The 18,309-nt window shown below is 48.8% G+C and overlaps 1 protein-coding gene across 1 annotated transcript in view; it reads left to right on the top strand.

Moving 5' to 3' along the window:
* The window catches only part of LOC112225770 (transcriptional regulator ATRX), a 105,550-nt gene extending 88,688 nt beyond the window's left edge, over positions 1–16,862 (top strand). The window contains exons 35-40 of the mRNA XM_042303020.1: positions 2,997–3,188; positions 9,911–10,060; positions 13,405–13,524; positions 14,408–14,503; positions 14,969–15,097; positions 15,736–16,862. Coding sequence (XP_042158954.1) covers positions 2,997–3,188; positions 9,911–10,060; positions 13,405–13,524; positions 14,408–14,503; positions 14,969–15,097; positions 15,736–15,966 — 918 coding nt within the window. The 3' untranslated portion in view covers positions 15,967–16,862. The remainder of the gene's footprint in view (positions 1–2,996; positions 3,189–9,910; positions 10,061–13,404; positions 13,525–14,407; positions 14,504–14,968; positions 15,098–15,735) is intronic.
* Positions 16,863–18,309: the final 1,447 nt, after the last annotated feature.

Here is an 18,309-nt window from a genome sequence, read left to right as displayed (position 1 = left end):
GGGGCTTAAGCTGCATCCCTGTCTAACCCCACGACCCTGTGTGAAGAAATTTGTGTGTTTTTTGCCAATTTTAACCGCACACTTGTTGTTTGTGTACATGGATTTTATAATGTCGTAGGTTTTACCCCCAACACCACTTTCCATCAGTTTGTATAGCAGACCCTCATGCCAAATTGAGTCGAAGGCTTTTTTGAAATCAACAAAGCATGAGAAGACTTTTCCTTTGTTTTGGTTTGTTTGGTTGTCAATTAGGGTGCGCAGGGTGAATACATGGTCTGTTGTACGGTAATTTGGTAAAAAGCCAATTTGACATTTGCTCAGTACATTGTTTTCATTAAGGAAGTGTACGAGTCTGCTGTTAATGATAATGCAGAGAATTTTCCCAAGGTTACTGTTGACGCATATTCCACGGTAGTTATTGGGGTCAAATTTGTCTCCACTTTTGTGTATTGGGGTGATCAGTCCTTGGTTCCAAATATTGGGGAAGATGCCAGAGCTAAGGATGATGTTAAAGAGTTTTAGTCTCTATGTTTTTGGTTGGACAGGTTTCTCAATTTCTTTCTTAGATTTTTGCATTCTTCATCAAACCATTTGTCATTGTTGTTAAATTTCTTCGCTTTTTTGGTTGGCATTTTTATATTTGAAAGGGAATCTTAGAGGTCAAATATACTGTTTAGGTTTTCTATTGCCAAGTTTACACCTTCACTGTTACAGTGGAACGTTTTGTCCAGGAAGTTGTCTAAAAGGGATTGAATGTGTTGCCTAATAATAGTTTTTTTGGTAGGTTTCTACACTACTTTCCTTCCATCTATAGTATTTCTTAATATTATTCAGTTCCTTGGATGCCTCATGATTCAGTATTGCTCTGTTCAAGTAGACTGTGATTTTGCTGTGATCTGATTGGCAATGGGCTCACTGTGAACTCTGAGAGACTCTGGGTTGAGGTCAGTGATAAATTAGTCTACAGTACTACTGCCAAGAGATGAGCTATAGGTGTACCTACCATAGGAGTCCCCTCGAAGCCTACCGTTGACTATGTACATACCCAGCGTGCGACAGAGCTGCAGGAGTTGTGACCCGTTTTTGTTGGTTATGTTGTGTCTAGTGGGGCATATGTGGGAGGGAATGCTGTCACCTCCAGGTAGGTGTTTGTCCCCCTGTGTGCTGAGGGTGTCAGGGTCTTGTAGGTCGCCACAGACTAGTACATGTCCCTGGGCCTGGAAATGATTGATTTCCCCCTCCAGGATGGAGAAGCTGTCTTTATTAAAGAATGGGGATTCTAGTGGGGGGATATAGGTAGCACACATGAGGACATTTTTCCCTGTTAAGATCATTTCCTTATGAATTTCTAGCCAGATGTAAAATGTTCCTGTTTTGATTAATTTAATAGTGTGTTAGGTCTGATCTATACCAAATTAGCATACCACCTGCGTCCCTTCCCTGTTTCGCACCTGGTAGTGTGGTGGATGGGACTACCAGCTCTCTGTAACCTAGAGGGCAACCAGTGGCTCCATCTCCTCTATACCACCCACCTGGTAGTGTGGTGGATGGGACTACCAGCTCTCTGTAACCTAGAGGACAACCAGTGGGTCCATCTCCTCTATACCATGTTTCTTGTAGGATGACAATGTCTGTATTTCTGATTTATTTGGTGAAGTCCAGGTTCCTGCTCTTTAGGCCAAAGGCAGATGACCTCAGGCCTGAGATATTCCAGGATGAGATAGTGAAGGCTTTTTGTTCCATAAAGTGTCCAATGTGGTTAGTTGTGTGGTTTGGCCTCAGACCAGTAAGTGTCAGCAGAGCCTGCTGAGCATCTGGTACTTGCCATTGGCTTGGGCGAGTGTAAGAGTGGTGGTTGGGCCTGTTTGCCTGCTCACGGCCTGGGTGGATGTGTGAATTTCATGTTGAGACCCTCTTTGCGGGAGTGGGGGACATGGGGTGGGCAGTAATGGCATAGGTCTGATCCTGAGGGGTCCTATATGTGGGCATGGTTAGTTGGGGTGGAGTCGTGGGTCCCGCTACTAGTAGAGGTGGACCTGGTTGTAAAGTTCAAGTCCAGGGTGGAGTGGTGGACCAGGAAAATGTTTGGTTTTGAGGCACAGGAAATGCTTTCGTTTATCCAGTGTATTCTTTTCAAATTGATTTAACCAGGCAAGTCGGTTAAGAACAAATTCTTATTTACAATGACTGCCTAGGAACAGTGGGTTAATTTGCCTTGTTCAGGGGAAGAACCTGTCCTCCGTGTCCTCTTCTCAGGGTACTATAGATGTCAACCTGTCCTCTGACCTGTCCTCTTCCCCTCTCAGGGTACTATAGATGTCAACCTGTCCTCTGACCTGTCCTATTCCCCTCTCAGGGTACTATAGATGTAAACCTGTCCTCTGACCTGTCCTCTTCCCCTCTCAGGGTACTATATATGTAAACCTGTCCTCTTCCCCTCTCAGGGTACTATATATGTAAACCTGTCCTCTTCCCCTCTCAGGGTACTATAGATGTAAACCTGTCCTCTTCGCCTCTCAGGGTACTATAGATGTAAACCTGTCCTCTTCGCCTCTCAGGGTACTATAGATGTAAACCTGTCCTCTTCTCCTCTCAGGGTACTATAGATGTAAACCTGTCCTCTTCTCCTCTCAGGGTACTATAGATGTAAACCTGTCCTCTTCCCCTCTCAGGGTACTATAGATGTAAACATGTCCTCTGACCTGTCCTCTTCCCCTCTCAGGGTACTATAGATGTAAACCTGTCCTCTTCCCCTCTCAGGGTACTATAGATGTAAACATGTCCTCTGACCTGTCCTCTTCCCCTCAGGGTACTATAGATGTAAACCTGTCCTCCGACCTGTCCTCTTTCCCTCTCAGGGTACTATAGATGTAAACCTGTCCTCTGACCTGTCCTCTTTCCCTCTCAGGGTACTATAGATGTAAACCTGTCCTCTTCCCCTCTCAGGGTACTATAGATGTAAACATGTCCTCTGACCTGTCCTCTTTCCCTCTCAGGGTACTATGGAAGAGAAGATCTATGACCGCCAGGTGGCTAAACAGTCTCTGTCCTTCCGAGTGGTGGATCAACAGCAGATAGAGAGACATTTCACCATGAATGAGCTGACGGAACTCTACGCCTTTGAACCTGACCTTCTGGATGATCCCACTGGCAAGAAGAGCAAGAGGACCACGCCTATGCTGCCAAAGGTACCGAGGCTGGATGGGATGGCTGGATGGGATGGCTGGGGGGTGTATAATCTCTCTAGGACAGGCGTCGGTAACATAGATGTATGTCACTTCTGTCCCAGGACGATGGGATGCGACTAATAACGAGGAACAATTATGTTTATATTTATATGTTTATATTACTGGTTGTTTGGAGAAATCACGGTTTTGTGTGTGTTTACGTTCTCATGAATCTGTGTAGTGGAGGGAACATGCGGCCCATCTGGCCCCCTGCTCACCGAGCCCCTGCAGAGGAACAGGTCCAACCCTCGTTCCTGTGTTTAAACCCTCTCATTATAGACACACCGCAATATCCTTCACTGGAACAACGATGAACCAAATAACCTTTTAAATGCCAAGATGCTCTCTGTTAACCTGCTCCCTCTGTGCATATGTACCCTGGAGTGTGTGTGTGTAACAGGTTAGTGTGCAGCCAGCTGCCTTTGATCTTTAGAGATGTCATAAACCCTGTTGTTTATCCCTCACTCGGTCTGTCCGGCCTGCGTCCACTCTCCAGCTCTCTCTCTGTCTCGTTCCATTGTTTCCTCTCCTCATGGGTGCAGGTGCTGTGTGACAGGCTGGTTTGGCCCCCGAGGGCCCCGACATGCCATTTAATGATCTCAGCACAGCCTTTAGAGAGGCTGTCTAACAGCACAACACAGCTGCTCCGACACACAGCTGCTCCGACTGCTCCTTTTACCAAATAGATGGATGAATCGGTTGGAGAGGAGAGAGATGGATGAATCGGTTGGAGAGGAGAGAGATGGATGAATCGGTTGGAGAGGAGAGAGATGGATGAATCGGTTGGAGAGGAGAGAGATGGATGAATCGGTTGGAGAGGAGAGAGATGGATGAATCGGTTGGAGAGGAGAGAGATGGATGAATCGGTTGGAGAGGAGATGATGAATGGATGAATCGGTTGGAGAGGAGAGAGATGGATGAATCGGTTGGAGAGGAGAGAGATGGATGAATCGGTTGGAGAGGAGAGATGGATGAATGGATGGATGAATCGGTTGGAGAGGAGAGGGATGGATGAATCGGTTGGAGAGGAGAGGGATGGATGAATCGGTTGGAGAGGAGAGGGATGGATGAATCGGTTGGAGAGGAGAGGGATGGATGAATCGGTTGGAGAGGAGAGGGATGGATGAATCGGTTGGAGAGGAGAGGGATGGATGAATCGGTTGGAGAGGGATGGATGAATCGGTTGGAGAGGAGAGGGATGGATGAATCGGTTGGAGAGGAGAGGGATGGATGATGAATCGGTTGGAGAGGAGAGGGATGGATGAATCGGTTGGAGAGGAGAGGGATGGATGAATCGGTTGGAGAGGAGAGGGATGGATGAATCGGTTGGAGAGGAGAGGGATGGATGAATCGGTTGGAGAGGAGAGGGATGGATGAATCGGTTGGAGAGGAGAGGGATGGATGAATCGGTTGGAGAGGAGAGGGATGGATGAATCGGTTGGAGAGGAGAGGGATGGATGAATCGGTTGGAGAGGAGAGGGATGGATGAATGGATGAGTCGGTTGGAGAGGAGAGGGATGGATGAATCGGTTGGAGAGGAGAGGGATGGATGAATCGGTTGGAGAGGAGAGGGATGGATGAATCGGTTGGAGAGGAGAGATGGATGAATCGATGAATCGGTTGGAGAGAGGGATGATGGATGATGATCGGTTGAGAGAGGGATGGATGAATCGGTTGGAGAGGGATGGATGAATCGGCTGGAGAGGGATGGATGAATCGGCAGGAGAGAGATGGATGAATCGGTTGGAGAGATGGATGAGTCGGTTGGAGAGGAGAGGGATGGATGAGTCGGTTGGAGAGGAGAGGATGGATGAATCGGTTGGAGAGGAGAGGGATGGATGAGTCGGTTGGAGAGGAGAGGGATGGATGAGTCGGTTGGAGAGGAGAGGGATGGATGAGTCGGTTGGAGAGGAGAGGGATGGATGAGAATCGGTTGGAGAGGAGAGAGGATGGATGAGTCGGTTGGAGAGGAGAGATGGATGAATCGGTTGGATGAGAGAGATGGATGAATCGGTTGGAGAGGAGAGGATGGATGAATCGGTTGGAGAGGGATGGATGAATCGGCTGGAGAGGGATGGATGAGGAGAGGGATGGATGAATCGGTTGGAGAGAGAGAGATGGATGAATCGGTTGGAGAGGAGAGGGATGATGAATCGGTTGGAGAGGAGAGGGATGGATGAGTCGGTTGGAGAGGAGAGGGATGGATGAGTGGATGAATCGGTTGGAGAGGAGAGGGATGGATGAATCGGTTGGATGAATCGGGAGAGGATGGATGAATCGGTTGGAGAGGAGGATGGATGAATCGGTTGGAGAGGGATGGATGGATGATCGGTTGGAGAGGGATGGATGAATCGGCTGGAGAGGGATGGATGAATCGGCTGGAGAGGGATGGATGAATCGGCAGGAGAGAGATGGATGAATCAGGAGAGAGATGGATGAGTCGGTTGGAGAGGAGAGGGATGGATGAGTCGGTTGGAGAGGAGAGGGATGGATGAGTCGGTTGGAGAGGGATGGATGAATCGGTTGGAGAGGGATGGATGAATCGGCAGGAGAGGATGGATGAATCGGCAGGAGAGAGATGGATGAGTCGGTTGGAGAGGAGAGGGATGGATGAGTCGGTTGGAGAGGAGAGGGATGGATGAGTCGGTTGGAGAGGAGAGAGATGGATGAGTCGGTTGGAGAGATGGATGAATCGGTTGGAGAGGAGAGAGATGGATGAATCGGTTGGAGAGGAGAGAGATGGATGAATCGGTTGGAGAGGAGAGAGATGGATGAATCGGTTGGAGAGGAGAGGATGATGGATGAATCGGTTGGAGAGATGGAGAATCGAGATGGATGAATCGGTTGGAGAGGAGAGAGATGGATGAATCGGTTGGAGAGGAGATGGATGAATCGGTTGGAGAGATGAGATGGATGAATCGGTTGGAGAGGAGAGAGATGGATGAATCGGTTGGAGAGGAGAGAGATGGATGAATCGGGAGAGGAGAGGATGGAGAGGAGAGAGATGGATGAATCGGTTGGAGAGGAGAGGGATGGATGAATCGGTTGGAGAGGAGAGGGATGGATGAATCGAATCGTTGGAGAGGAGAGGGATGGATGAATCGGCAGAGAGAGGGATGGATGAATCGGCAGGAGAGAGATGGATGAGTGGATGAATCGGTTGGAGAGGAGAGGGATGGATGAGTCGGTTGGAGAGGAGAGGGATGGATGAATCGGTTGGAGAGGAGAGAGATGGATGAGTCGGTTGGAGAGGAGAGAGATGGATGAGTCGGTTGGAGAGAGAGAATCGGTTGGAGATGGATGAATCGGTTGGAGAGGAGAGAGATGGATGAATCGGTTGGAGAGGAGAGAGATGGATGAATCGGTTGGAGAGGAGAGAGATGGATGAATCGGTTGGAGAGGAGAGAGATGGATGAATCGGTTGGAGAGGAGAGAGATGGATGAATCGGTTGGAGAGGAGAGAGGAGATGGATGAATCGGTTGGAGAGGAGAGAGATGGATGAATCGGTTGGAGAGGAGAGAGATGGATGAATCGGTTGGAGAGGAGAGAGATGGATGAATCGGTTGGAGAGGAGAGAGATGGATGAATCGGTTGGAGAGGAGAGAGATGGATGAATCGGTTGGAGAGGAGAGAGATGGATGAATCGGTTGGAGAGGAGAGAGATGGATGAATCGGTTGGAGAGGATGGATGAATCGGATGGATGAATCGGCTGGGGAGGAGAGGGATGGATGAATCGGCTGGGGAGGAGAGGGATGGATGAATCGGCTGGAGAGGAGAGGGATGGATGAATCGGCTGGAGAGGAGAGGGATGGATGAATCGGCTGGAGAGGAGAGGGATGGATGAATCGGCTGGAGAGGAGAGGGATGGATGAATCGGCTGGAGAGGAGAGAGGGATGGATGAATCGGTTGGAGAGGAGAGGGATGGATGAATCGGCTGGAGAGATGAGAGGGATGGATGAATCGGCAGGAGAGGGATGGATGAATCGGCAGGAGAGGGATGGATGAATCGGCAGGAGAGGGATGGATGAATCGGCAGGAGAGGGATGGATGAATCGGTTGGAGAGGAGAGGGATGGATGGATGAATCGGTTGGAGAGGAGAGAGATGGATGAATCGGTTGGAGAGGAGAGGGATGGATGAATCGAGAGGAGAGGGATGAAATCGGCAGGAGAGGGATGGATGATGGATGAATCGGCAGGAGAGGGATGGATGAATCGGCAGGAGAGGGATGGATGAATCGGCAGGAGAGGGATGGATGAATCGGCAGGAGAGGGATGGATGAATCGGCAGGAGAGGGATGGATGAATCGGCAGGAGAGGGATGGATGAATCGGCAGGAGAGGGATGGATGAATCGGCAGGAGAGGGATGGATGAATCGGCAGGAGAGGGATGGATGAATCGTCGGTTGGAGAGGAGAGGGGTGGATGAGTCGGTTGGAGAGGAGAGGGATGGATGAATCGGCAGGTGGATGAATCGGTTGGAGAGGAGAGAATCGGTGGATGAATCGGTTGGAGAGGAGAGGGATGGATGAATCGGTTGGAGAGGAGAGGGGATGAGGTGAATCCTTTGGAAGGAGAGGGTAGGTGAATCCTTTGGAAGGAGAGGGTAGGTGAATCAGTTGGAAGGAGAGGGTAGGTGAATCAGTTGGAAGGAGAGGGTAGGTGAATCAGTTGGAAGGAGAGGGTAGGTGAATCAGTTGGAAGGAGAGGGTAGGTGAATCAGTTGGAAGGAGAGGGTAGGTGAATCAGTTGGAAGGAGAGGGTAGGTGAATCAGTTGGAAGGAGAGGGTAGGTGAATCAGTTGGAAGGAGAGGGTAGGTGAATCAGTTGGAAGGAGAGGGTAGGTGAATCAGTTGGAAGGAGAGGGTAGGTGAATCAGTTGGAAGGAGAGGGTAGGTGAATCAGTTGGAAGGAGAGGGTAGGTGAATCAGTTGGAAGGAGAGGGTAGGTGAATCAGTTGGAGAGCGATCCTTTAGTCCACAGCGATCCTTTAGTAAGTATCTCTGTGGTTTTGACAGTGTCTTTGATCCTGGATACCTACCTACAACACAGACCCTGTTGCCAGGACAGGCAGTTACAACTGAGCCACCTCTCACCCTCTCTTCTCCTCACCCGAGTAGTTTTTCTTCTCTCTCTATCTCTCTCTATCTCTTTCTATATATCTCTCTCTCTCTATCTACCTGATGGTGTGTCATTAGTCCATCCCTCTCTTTAAGACACTCCCTGTGTGCATCTCAACTCCAAATGGCTCCCTAAAGAGTGCCCTATAGGGTTAAAGTAGTGCATTAAATAGGGAGCCATTTGGGACACAACCTTCCTGTCTTCCTGCTCTAGAGTAGTGAACACTAATTGCAGACCAAGGAAGCAGCTTGTTTCCTCCTAATGACAGAGAAGGGAGCAACCAGGGGCCCCACTAACCCCAGACACTGGAGAAGCACACACACACACACACACACACACACACACACACACACACACACAGATACATAAGGGGCCCTGCAGGTGTGTTCCCAGCTCTCAGCAGGTAATATAATAGTATTTAGCTGCTGTACAGGACTGACAGGCTCCCAGTAGTCTACTGTCTGTAGTGGTGAAATGGCTCCCAGTAGTCTACTGTCTGTGGTGGTGAAATGGCTGCCAGTAGTCTACTGTCTATAGTGGTGAAATGGCTCCCAGTAGTCTACTGTCTATAGTGGTGAAATGGCTCCCAGTAGTCTACTGTCTATGGTGGTGAAATGGCTCCCAGTAGTCTACTGTCTATGGTGAGGAAATGGCTCCCAGTAGTCTACTGTCTATAGTGAGGAAATGGCTCCCAGTAGTCTACTGTCTATAGTGAGGAAATGGCTCCCAGTAGTCTACTGTTTCAGATGTTTCTGCCGAACTCGCCGTAAGCCTGTAGTATTCTGTCGGCTTCTACAGGTCCACGTCCTCAGCTCTCGATGGTGCTCCTGTAGAACACTGTGATGCAGCCCGACAGGATGCTCTCGATGGTGCTCCTGTAGAACACTGTGATGCAGCCCGACAGGATGCTCTCGATGGTGCTCCTGTAGAACACTGAGGGCCCATCGTGGACAGGCCAAATTTCTTCAGCACCCTGAGGTTGAATAGTTGCTGTCGTGCCTTCGGTGTGGTTACACCATTTCAGCTTTTCCGAGATGTGTACGCTGAGGAATGTGAAGTTGACCGTCTCCACGGAGGCCACGTTGATGAGGAATGGGGCCTGGTTCCTCCTGAAGTCCACAATCTGCTCCTTTGTTTAGCTAATGTTCAGGGAGAGGTGGTTTACCCAGCACCACACCTTCAGAGTACCTACCTCCTCTCTGTAGGCCATCTTGTTGCTGTTGGTAATCAGGCCTATTTAGAGTAAAAAATACTGCCCCCCCCCTCCCGTTTCTCTCTCCTCTCCTGCTGCCTGGTGTTCCACTCTGTAGTAGAACACTCAAACCAGCTGTTGGACTTTGGCATCTCTGATCAGATTAACAGAATGTATTTTTTTTCCACTTTTAGGGTTTTGATTAGTTAAAAAAAGAACTGGTGCAGTCGGTTGTGGTTTCATGGTGTGTGTCCTAGCTGACTGCTCCATCTCTCCTGTAGGACCACAGCAATAAGGGACAGATTGTGGGCTATCATGAACTTGACTCCCTGACCTTAACCTAACCGTGCTGTAACTTCTCTCCTGTAGGACCCCTTCCTAGCTGAGCTGCTCCACAGCAATAAGGAGCAGATTGTGGGCTATCATGAACATGACTCCCTGCTGGATCACAAGGAAGAGGAGGCTCTCAGCGAGGAGGACCGCAAAGCAGCCTGGGCCGAGTACGAGGCGGAGAAGAAGGTAAAGTCAGTCAGACAGACTCTGAACAGCTTCTACCCCCAAGACATGAAACTGCTAAACAGTTAGTCCGCGTAGCGATTTGGTTAACGTCTGCATTGATCCTTTAAGCTTGGCCCTTCGGCACGGCTGGATTTTAGAGGCTGCCATCTTGGCCGTGTAGAGCCCATTTTAGAGTCCCCCAACTTGGCCGTGTAGAGCCCATTTTGGAGGCCCCCGTCTTGGCCGTGTAGAGCCCATTTTGGAGGCCCCCGTCTTGGCCGTGTAGAGCCCATTTTAGAGACTACCATCTTGGCCGTGTAGTGAATTGTTTAACATTTAAGGCAATTTCCTGCAATTCTACAAATTTCTCCATGGAGCTGAGAGAATGTTGCCCTTTTAAAGCGCATTTATTTTGTACAAAAACAAAATCAATACTGCTAAATTATTTGTTTTTGGAATTTAAATTCTCCCTGACAGTCTAGCTTTTATTTTGGTGATTGTTAGTTCTCCAAGATGATCTCATTGTATATACAGTTGAAGTCGGAAGTTAACATACACCTCAGCCAACTACATTTAAACTCAGTTTTTCACAATTCCTGACATTTAATCCTAGTAAAAATGCCCTGTCTTAGGTCAGTTAGGATCACCACTTTATTTTAAGAATGTGTAATGCCAGAATAATAGTAGAGTGATTTATTTCAGCTTTTATTCCCTTCATCACATTCCCAGTGGGTCAGAAGTTTACATACACTCAATTAGTATTTGGTAGAATGGCCTTTAAATTGTTTAACTTGGGTCAAACATTTCGGGTAGCCTTCCACAAGCTTCCCACAATAAGTTGGGGGAATTTTGTCCCATTCCTCCTGACAGAGCTGGTGTAACTGAGTCAGGTTTGTAGGCCTCCTTGCTCGCACACGCTTTTCAGTTCTGCCCACAAATGTTCTATGTGATTGAGGTCAGGGCTTTGTGATGGCCACTCCAATACCTTGACTTACCACAACTTTGGAAGTATGCTTGGGGTCATTGTCCATTTGGAAGACCCATTTGCGACTAAGCTTTAACTTCCTGACTGATGTCTTGAGATGTTGCTTCAATATATCCACATAATTTTCAGTCCTCATGATGCCATCTATTTTGTGAAGTGCACCAGACCCTCCTGCAGCAAAGCACCCTCACAACATGATGCTGCCACCCCCGGGCTTCATGGTTGGGATGGTGTTCTTCGGCTTGGAAGCCTCCCCCTTTTTCCTCCAAACATAATGATGGTCATTATGGCCAAACAGTTCTATTTTTGTTTCATCAGACCAGAGGACATTTCTCCAAAAAGTACGATCTTTGTCCCCATGTGCAGTTGCAAACCATAGTCTGTTTTTTTAATGGCGGGTTTGGAGCAGTGACTTCTTCCTTGCTGAGCGGCCTTTCAGGTTATGTCGATACAGGACAATTGTGCAAGTTATCCCACTTAAAAAGATGAGAGGCCTGTAATTTTCATCATAGGTACACTTCAACTATGACAGACAAAATGAGGGGAAAAAATCCAGAAAATCACATTGTAGGATTTTTAATGAATTTATTTGCAAATGATGGTGGAAAATAAGTATTTGGTCAATAACAAAAGTTTATCTCAATACTTTGTTATATACCCTTTGTTGGCAATGACAGAGGTCAAACGTTTTCTGTAAGTCTTCACAAGGTTTTCACACACTGTTGCTGGTATTTTGGCCCATTCCTCCATTCAGATCTCCTCTAGAGCAGTGATGTTTTGGGGCTGTTGCTGGGCAACACGGACTTTCAACTCCCTCCAAAGATTTTCTATGGGGTTGAGACTGGCTAGGCCACTCTAGGACCTTGAAATGCTTCTTACGAAGCCACTCCTTCGTTGCCCGGGCAGTGTGTTTGGGATCATTATTATGCTGAAAGACCCAGCCACGTTTCATCTTCAATGCCCTTACTGATGGAAGGAGGTTTTCACTCAAAATCTCACGATACATGGCCCCATTCATTCTTTCCTTTACACGGATCAGTCGTCCTGCTCCCTTTGCAGTAAAACAGCCCCAAAGCATGATGTTTCCACCCCCATGCTTCACAGTAGGTATGGTGTTCTTTGGATGCAACTCAGCATTCTTTGTCCTCCAAACACGACAAGTTGGGTTTTTACCAAAAAGTTATATTTTGGTTTCATCTGACCATATGACATTCTCCCAATCTTCTTCTGGATCATCCAAATGCTCTCTAGCAAACTTCAGCACAATTGGTGGCTGACTAAATACTTGTTCTCCCCACTGTAGATACTTTTGTACCTGTTTCCTCCAGCATCTTCACAAGGTCCTTTGCTGCTGTTCTGGGATTGATTTACACTTTTCGCACCAAAGTACGTTCATCTCTCGGAGACAGAACGCGTCTCCTTCCTGAGCGGTATGACGGCTGCGTGGTCCCATGGTGTTTATACTTGGATACTATTGTGTGTACAGATGAACGTGGTACCTTCAGGTGTTTGGAAATTGCTTCCAAGGATGAACCGGACTTGTGGAGGTCTACAATTTTTGGGGGCTGAAATCAGGTCTTGGTTGATTTCTTTTGATGTTCCCATGATCTCAAGCAAAAATGCACTGAGTTTCAAGGTAGACCTTGAAATACATCCACAAATACACCTCCAATTGACTCAAATGATGTCAATTAGCCTATCAGGATCTTCTAAACCCGTGAAATCATTTTCTGGAATTTTCCGAGCTGTTTAAAGGCACAGTCAACTTAGTGTATGTAAACTTCTGACCCACTGGAATTGTGATACAGTGAATTATAAGTTAAATAATCTGTCTGTAAACAATTGTTGGAAAAATGACTTGTGTCATGCACAAAGTAGATGTCATAACCGACTTGCCAAAACTATAGTTTGTTAACAAGAAATATGTGGTGGTTGAAAATCGAGTTTTAATGACTCCAACCGAAGACTTAACTGTCTCTATAACTGTCTCTGTCTCTATAACCCTCTCTGTCCCAGGGTCTGTCTCTGTCCCAGGGTCTGTCTCTGTCCCAGGGTCTGTCTCTGTCCCAGGGTCTGTCTCTGTGTGTATCTATAACCCTCTCTGTCCCAGGGTCTGTCTCTGTGTGTATCTATAACCCTCTCTGTCCCAAAGTCTGTCTCTGTGTGTCTCTATAACCCTCTCTGTCTCTGTCCCAGGGTCTGTCTCTGTGTGTCTCTATAACCCTCTCTGTCCCAGGGTCTGTCTCTGTGTGTCTCTATAACCCTCTCTGTCCCAGGGTCTGTCTCTGTCCCAGGGTCTGTCTCTGTGTGTCTCTATAACCCTCTCTGTCCCAGGGTCTGTCTCTGTGTGTCTCTATAACCCTCTCTGTCTCTGTCCCAGGGTCTGTCTCTGCGTGTGAACCATGGAGCGTACGGAGGACAGATGGACATGGGAGGAGCTAACAGCTACTTCCCCTTCAACGTTGCCGCACTGGCCTCTATGTCCAACCCTCAGCTGGAGGTACCGGTCACACACACACACACACACACTGCCCTGTCACACACACACACACACACACACACACACACACACACACACACACATACTGCCCTGTCACACACACACACACTGCCCTGTCACACACACACACACACACACACACACACACACACACACACACATACTGCCCTGTCACACACACACACACTGCCCTGTCTCACACACACACACACACACACACACACACATACTGCCCTGTCACACACACACACACACACACACACACACACACACATACTGCCCTGTCACACACACACACACTGCCCTGTCACACACACACACACACACACACATACTGCCCTGTCACACACACACACACTGCCCTGTCACACACACACACACACACACACACACACTGCCCTGTCACACGCACACATACTGCCCTGTCACACACACACACACACACACTCACTGCCTGTCTCACACACACACACACACACACACACTGCCTGTCTCACACACACACACACACACACACTCACTGCCTGTCTCACACACACACACACACACTGCCTGTCTCACACACACACACACACACTCACACACACACACTGCCTGTCTCACACACACACAATGCCTGTCTCACACACACACACACTCACTGCCTGTCTCACACACACACACACACACATACTGCCCTGTCACAGACGCACTCGCCCAGCCCCGAGTCCTGCATTTCAGACCCTGCTGCGAATTGACCAAATTATATGTTACTCACACACACCGGTTGGTGGCCCTCCAATGACCCAGTACTTTAAGTTCAGGTTCTAGATTTAACCCAGTACTCTAAATTGGGGTTCTAGATTTATTTTTTAACTTTTGCATCTTTTTTCTACGATTATAGGAGTTGATCAACCAGGGCCGTCAGAAGGTGATGGAGGCCACCAACGCTCTCAAGTTCCTCCCCAGAGAATCTCTAGAGGACACCATCGGGAGAGTGGTGAGTGGAGGGGGCAGAGGGACAACCTAATATAATCTAACTAGATCATCTCTAGAAGACACCATCAGGAGGGGTGGAGGGACAACCTAATATAATCTAATTAGATAATCTCTAGAAGACACCATCAGGAGGGGTGGAGGGACAACCTAATATAATCTAATTAGATAATCTCTAGAAGACACCATCAGGAGGGGTGGAGGGACAACCTAATATAATCTAATTAGATAATCTCTAGAAGACACCATCAGGAGGGGTGGAGGGACAACCTAATATAATCTAATTAGATAATCTCTAGAAGACACCATCAGGAGGGGGAGGGATGGACTGAATGGGTGCTGGAGTCCTTCTCACCATCACTGAAGTTGTCTATCCTCCTAAGAACATGTGTTGAAGACTTGAGGTGTGAGGAAGTTTTGGTTGTATGGTCTGTCAGAACAGTGTGTGACCTCCTGCTCTCTTCTCCAGTGGAAGGAGAACCCAGCCCTAACGGAGTCCCAGGTCCAGGCCATGGCTCTGGGGAGACAGGCCAGTGTAGAGATGGAACTCAAACGAAGAGAAGCTGTCTACAGAGACGTCCTCAATAAGCAACAGACTGTAAGATCACAACTTCTAACCTGACACGACCTAACACGACAAGATACAAGCTAGCACGACCTAGCACGACAAGATGCAAGCTAGCACGACCTAGCAGGACCTAACACGACAAGATACAAGCTAGCACGACCTAGCAGGACCTAACACGACACGATACAAGCTAGCACAACACAACCTAGCCCGACATCCGCTAGCACATCCTAACACGATATGATACAAGCTAGCACGACAAGACCTAACACGACATGATACAAGCTAGCACGACACGATACAAGCTAGCACGACCTAACATGACACAAGCTAGCACGACACGACCTAACACATGATACAAGCTAGCACAACACAACCTAGCACGACAAGACCTAGCACGACAAGACCTAACACGACAACACTACCTTAAACGTTTCCTTTCCACCTGCTATCTAAACCTCTCCTGCTTCTCTTTCTAGTGTTCAGGCTGATGACCACCTAGTCTCTCTAACCTCCATCTCTCTCTCTGATGGAACCTGAGAAGTCCTAACCCCTCTCTCCATCTGTCTCTCTCTGATGGAACCTGAGAAGTCCTAACCCCTCTCTCCATCTGTCTCTCTCTGATGGAACCTGAGAAGTCCTAACCTCTCCCTGCCTCCCCTCCACAGCTAATGATGTACGTTCAGAAGGTGATCACCAACAGGAAGGTGAGAGAGCAGCAGATGGCCATGGCCAACCAGGCCCAGCTGATGAGCCAGATGAACGGCATGCTGGGAGCTGGAGGGATGAGCCAGATGGAACTCTTGGGGTTGTACCAACAGCTGGGGGCGCTACAGGGTCATCCCACCCACCCCTCCATGGGCGGCAAGAACCCCGGCCCCTCCAAGGGCAACCTGTAAGGGGAGGGGGACCCAGGGCTTGCTCCACATAGTCCCCTATCTATTCTCTACATAGTGCACTATCCACTTCATATTGGCTCTGCTCAAAAGTAGTGCACTATTTAGGCAATAGGGTATCATTTGGGACTCAGACCCACTCACTGCCCCCTCACTGTCTCACTCAGTAGGTTGCTCCCTGATGCTGCTCCGTCTCCTATGTAGTGCACTAGATGGAGCCCAGATCCCTAGGGTTTTGGTTAGAGGTAGTGCACTATGTAGGGGATAGGGGTGGGATCTGGGACGTTGCCCGCTGTCTTTACAACCCTCCTTCACTGGGGAGGTGAGACGACACAGAGAGAAGGGTCTCGGAGCCCCTCACCACTCCCTCCAGCTCTCCCGTCTCCTGAAGCAGGGAACGACATGACTTGTATGGGGACTATATGAAGGCGTTTTTAGAAATGTCATTTGAAATTCTGTATATACCGCCTTAATGTTATTCAACTTCTCTTCTGTCTTCAGTTTTCATGTATTTAAAATAACGTAAGGAAAGGGAATGTTTTTGTCCCAATGCTTTTAAGCATTACGTTATTCTTTCCCCAATAAGAAGGGGTTGTTTCATGAATTGATTATTCTGTAAGTTGTGTTTTGATACAGTTTTAATGAATGCCTGTCTATCTAAAGAACCCCCAGAGGGAGACCATAGTGCTGACAGGACTGTTTTAGGATATTAAACATCTAGATGATTAGATCCCCTATAGAACCCTCCCTCTACCAAGACAGACTGACACACGCAGACTGACACACGCAGACTGACACACGCAGACTGACACATCCAGGCATCCAGGCAGGCATCCAGGCAGGCATCCAGACACAGGCAGACAGGCATCCAGACACAGGCAGACAGGCATCCAGACACAGGCAGACAGGCATCCAGACACAGGCAGACAGGCATCCAGACACAGGCAGACAGGCATCCAGACACAGGCAGACAGGCATCCAGACACAGGCAGACAGGCATCCAGACACAGGCAGACAGGCATCCAGACACAGGCAGACAGGCATCCAGACACAGGCAGACAGGCATCCAGACACAGGCAGGCAGGCATCCAGACACAGGCAGGCAGGCATCCAGACACAGGCAGGCAGGCATCCAGACACAGGCAGGCAGGCATCCAGGCAGGCAGGCATCCAGAGACAGGCAGGCAGGCATCCAGACAGGCAGGCAGGCATCCAGACGCAGGCAGGCATCCAGACACAGGCAGGCAGGCATCAGGCACAGGCATCCAGACACAGGCAGGCAGGCATCCAGACAGGCATCCAGACACAGGCAGGCAGGCATCCAGACAGGCAGGTAGGCAGGCAGGCAGGCATCCAGACACAGGCAGGCAGGCAGGCAGGCATCCAGACACAGGCAGGCATCCAGACAGGCATCCAGACATCAGGCAGACAGGCATCCAGACACAGGCAGACAGGCATCCAGGCAGGCAGGCAGGCATCCAGACACAGGCAGGCAGGCACAGGCAGGCAGGCATCCAGACAGGCATCCAGACACAGGCAGGCAGGCATCCAGACACAGGCAGGCAGGCATCCAGACACAGGCAGGCATCCAGACACAGGCAGGCAGGCAGGCATCCAGACAGGCATCCAGACACAGGCAGGCAGGCATCCAGACACAGGCAGGTAGGCAGGCAGGCATCAGAGACACAGACAGGCATCCAGACACAGACAGGCAGGCAGGCATCCAGAGGCAGGCAGAAAGACACACGCACGCAGGCAGAAAGACAGACACAGGTAGAAAGATGTGCTGGTGTTGTAAAACTCTTCTTGGGAGATTCTGATGCATAGCCATGACAAAACAAAATGAGGGCATTAATTCCATTTCCTAAAGTTGTGTAAATTAAATTTGAGAATGATTTTTCTAGCTTGTAGCCCTTAATATTTCCACTATTTGTCTCATGGTTATTATAATGGTAATATGGAATGCTCTCGTGCCGTTTTAAACAAACTGTCCCCCTCCCTCTCCCCTCACTCACTTCCCCGGGACTCTCTCTCTTTGTAAAGCTCATGCTCTTGTTGTCAAGTTGTTGCCTAGCGTAGCTCCATATCCCAGGGTGCTGTTCATCCTTCTCTTTCTGTTCCACTTGTTGCATCCTAATCCAACCCTGGTACAGGACGGGGTCGACAGGTCGACAGGAGGTTGTCTGACCTGGTCGACAGGAGGCAGGGTTCCTCCGTTTGCACAATAAGGTGTATTTCTGAATTGTCGCCTGTCACCCTCCCAAAAATGTCCTTCTCATGTTTAGCAAATACACCAACTAGGTTTTTTGTTGCCATTCATTGATTGATCTGAACTGCTACTATCTT

This window comes from Oncorhynchus tshawytscha, linkage group LG21, assembly GCF_018296145.1.
Source record: "Oncorhynchus tshawytscha isolate Ot180627B linkage group LG21, Otsh_v2.0, whole genome shotgun sequence".
NCBI classification, from domain to species: Eukaryota; Metazoa; Chordata; class Actinopteri; order Salmoniformes; family Salmonidae; genus Oncorhynchus; species Oncorhynchus tshawytscha.
Note: the sequence above shows the minus strand (reverse complement) of the source record. Positions and strands in the feature narration are given on the sequence as shown.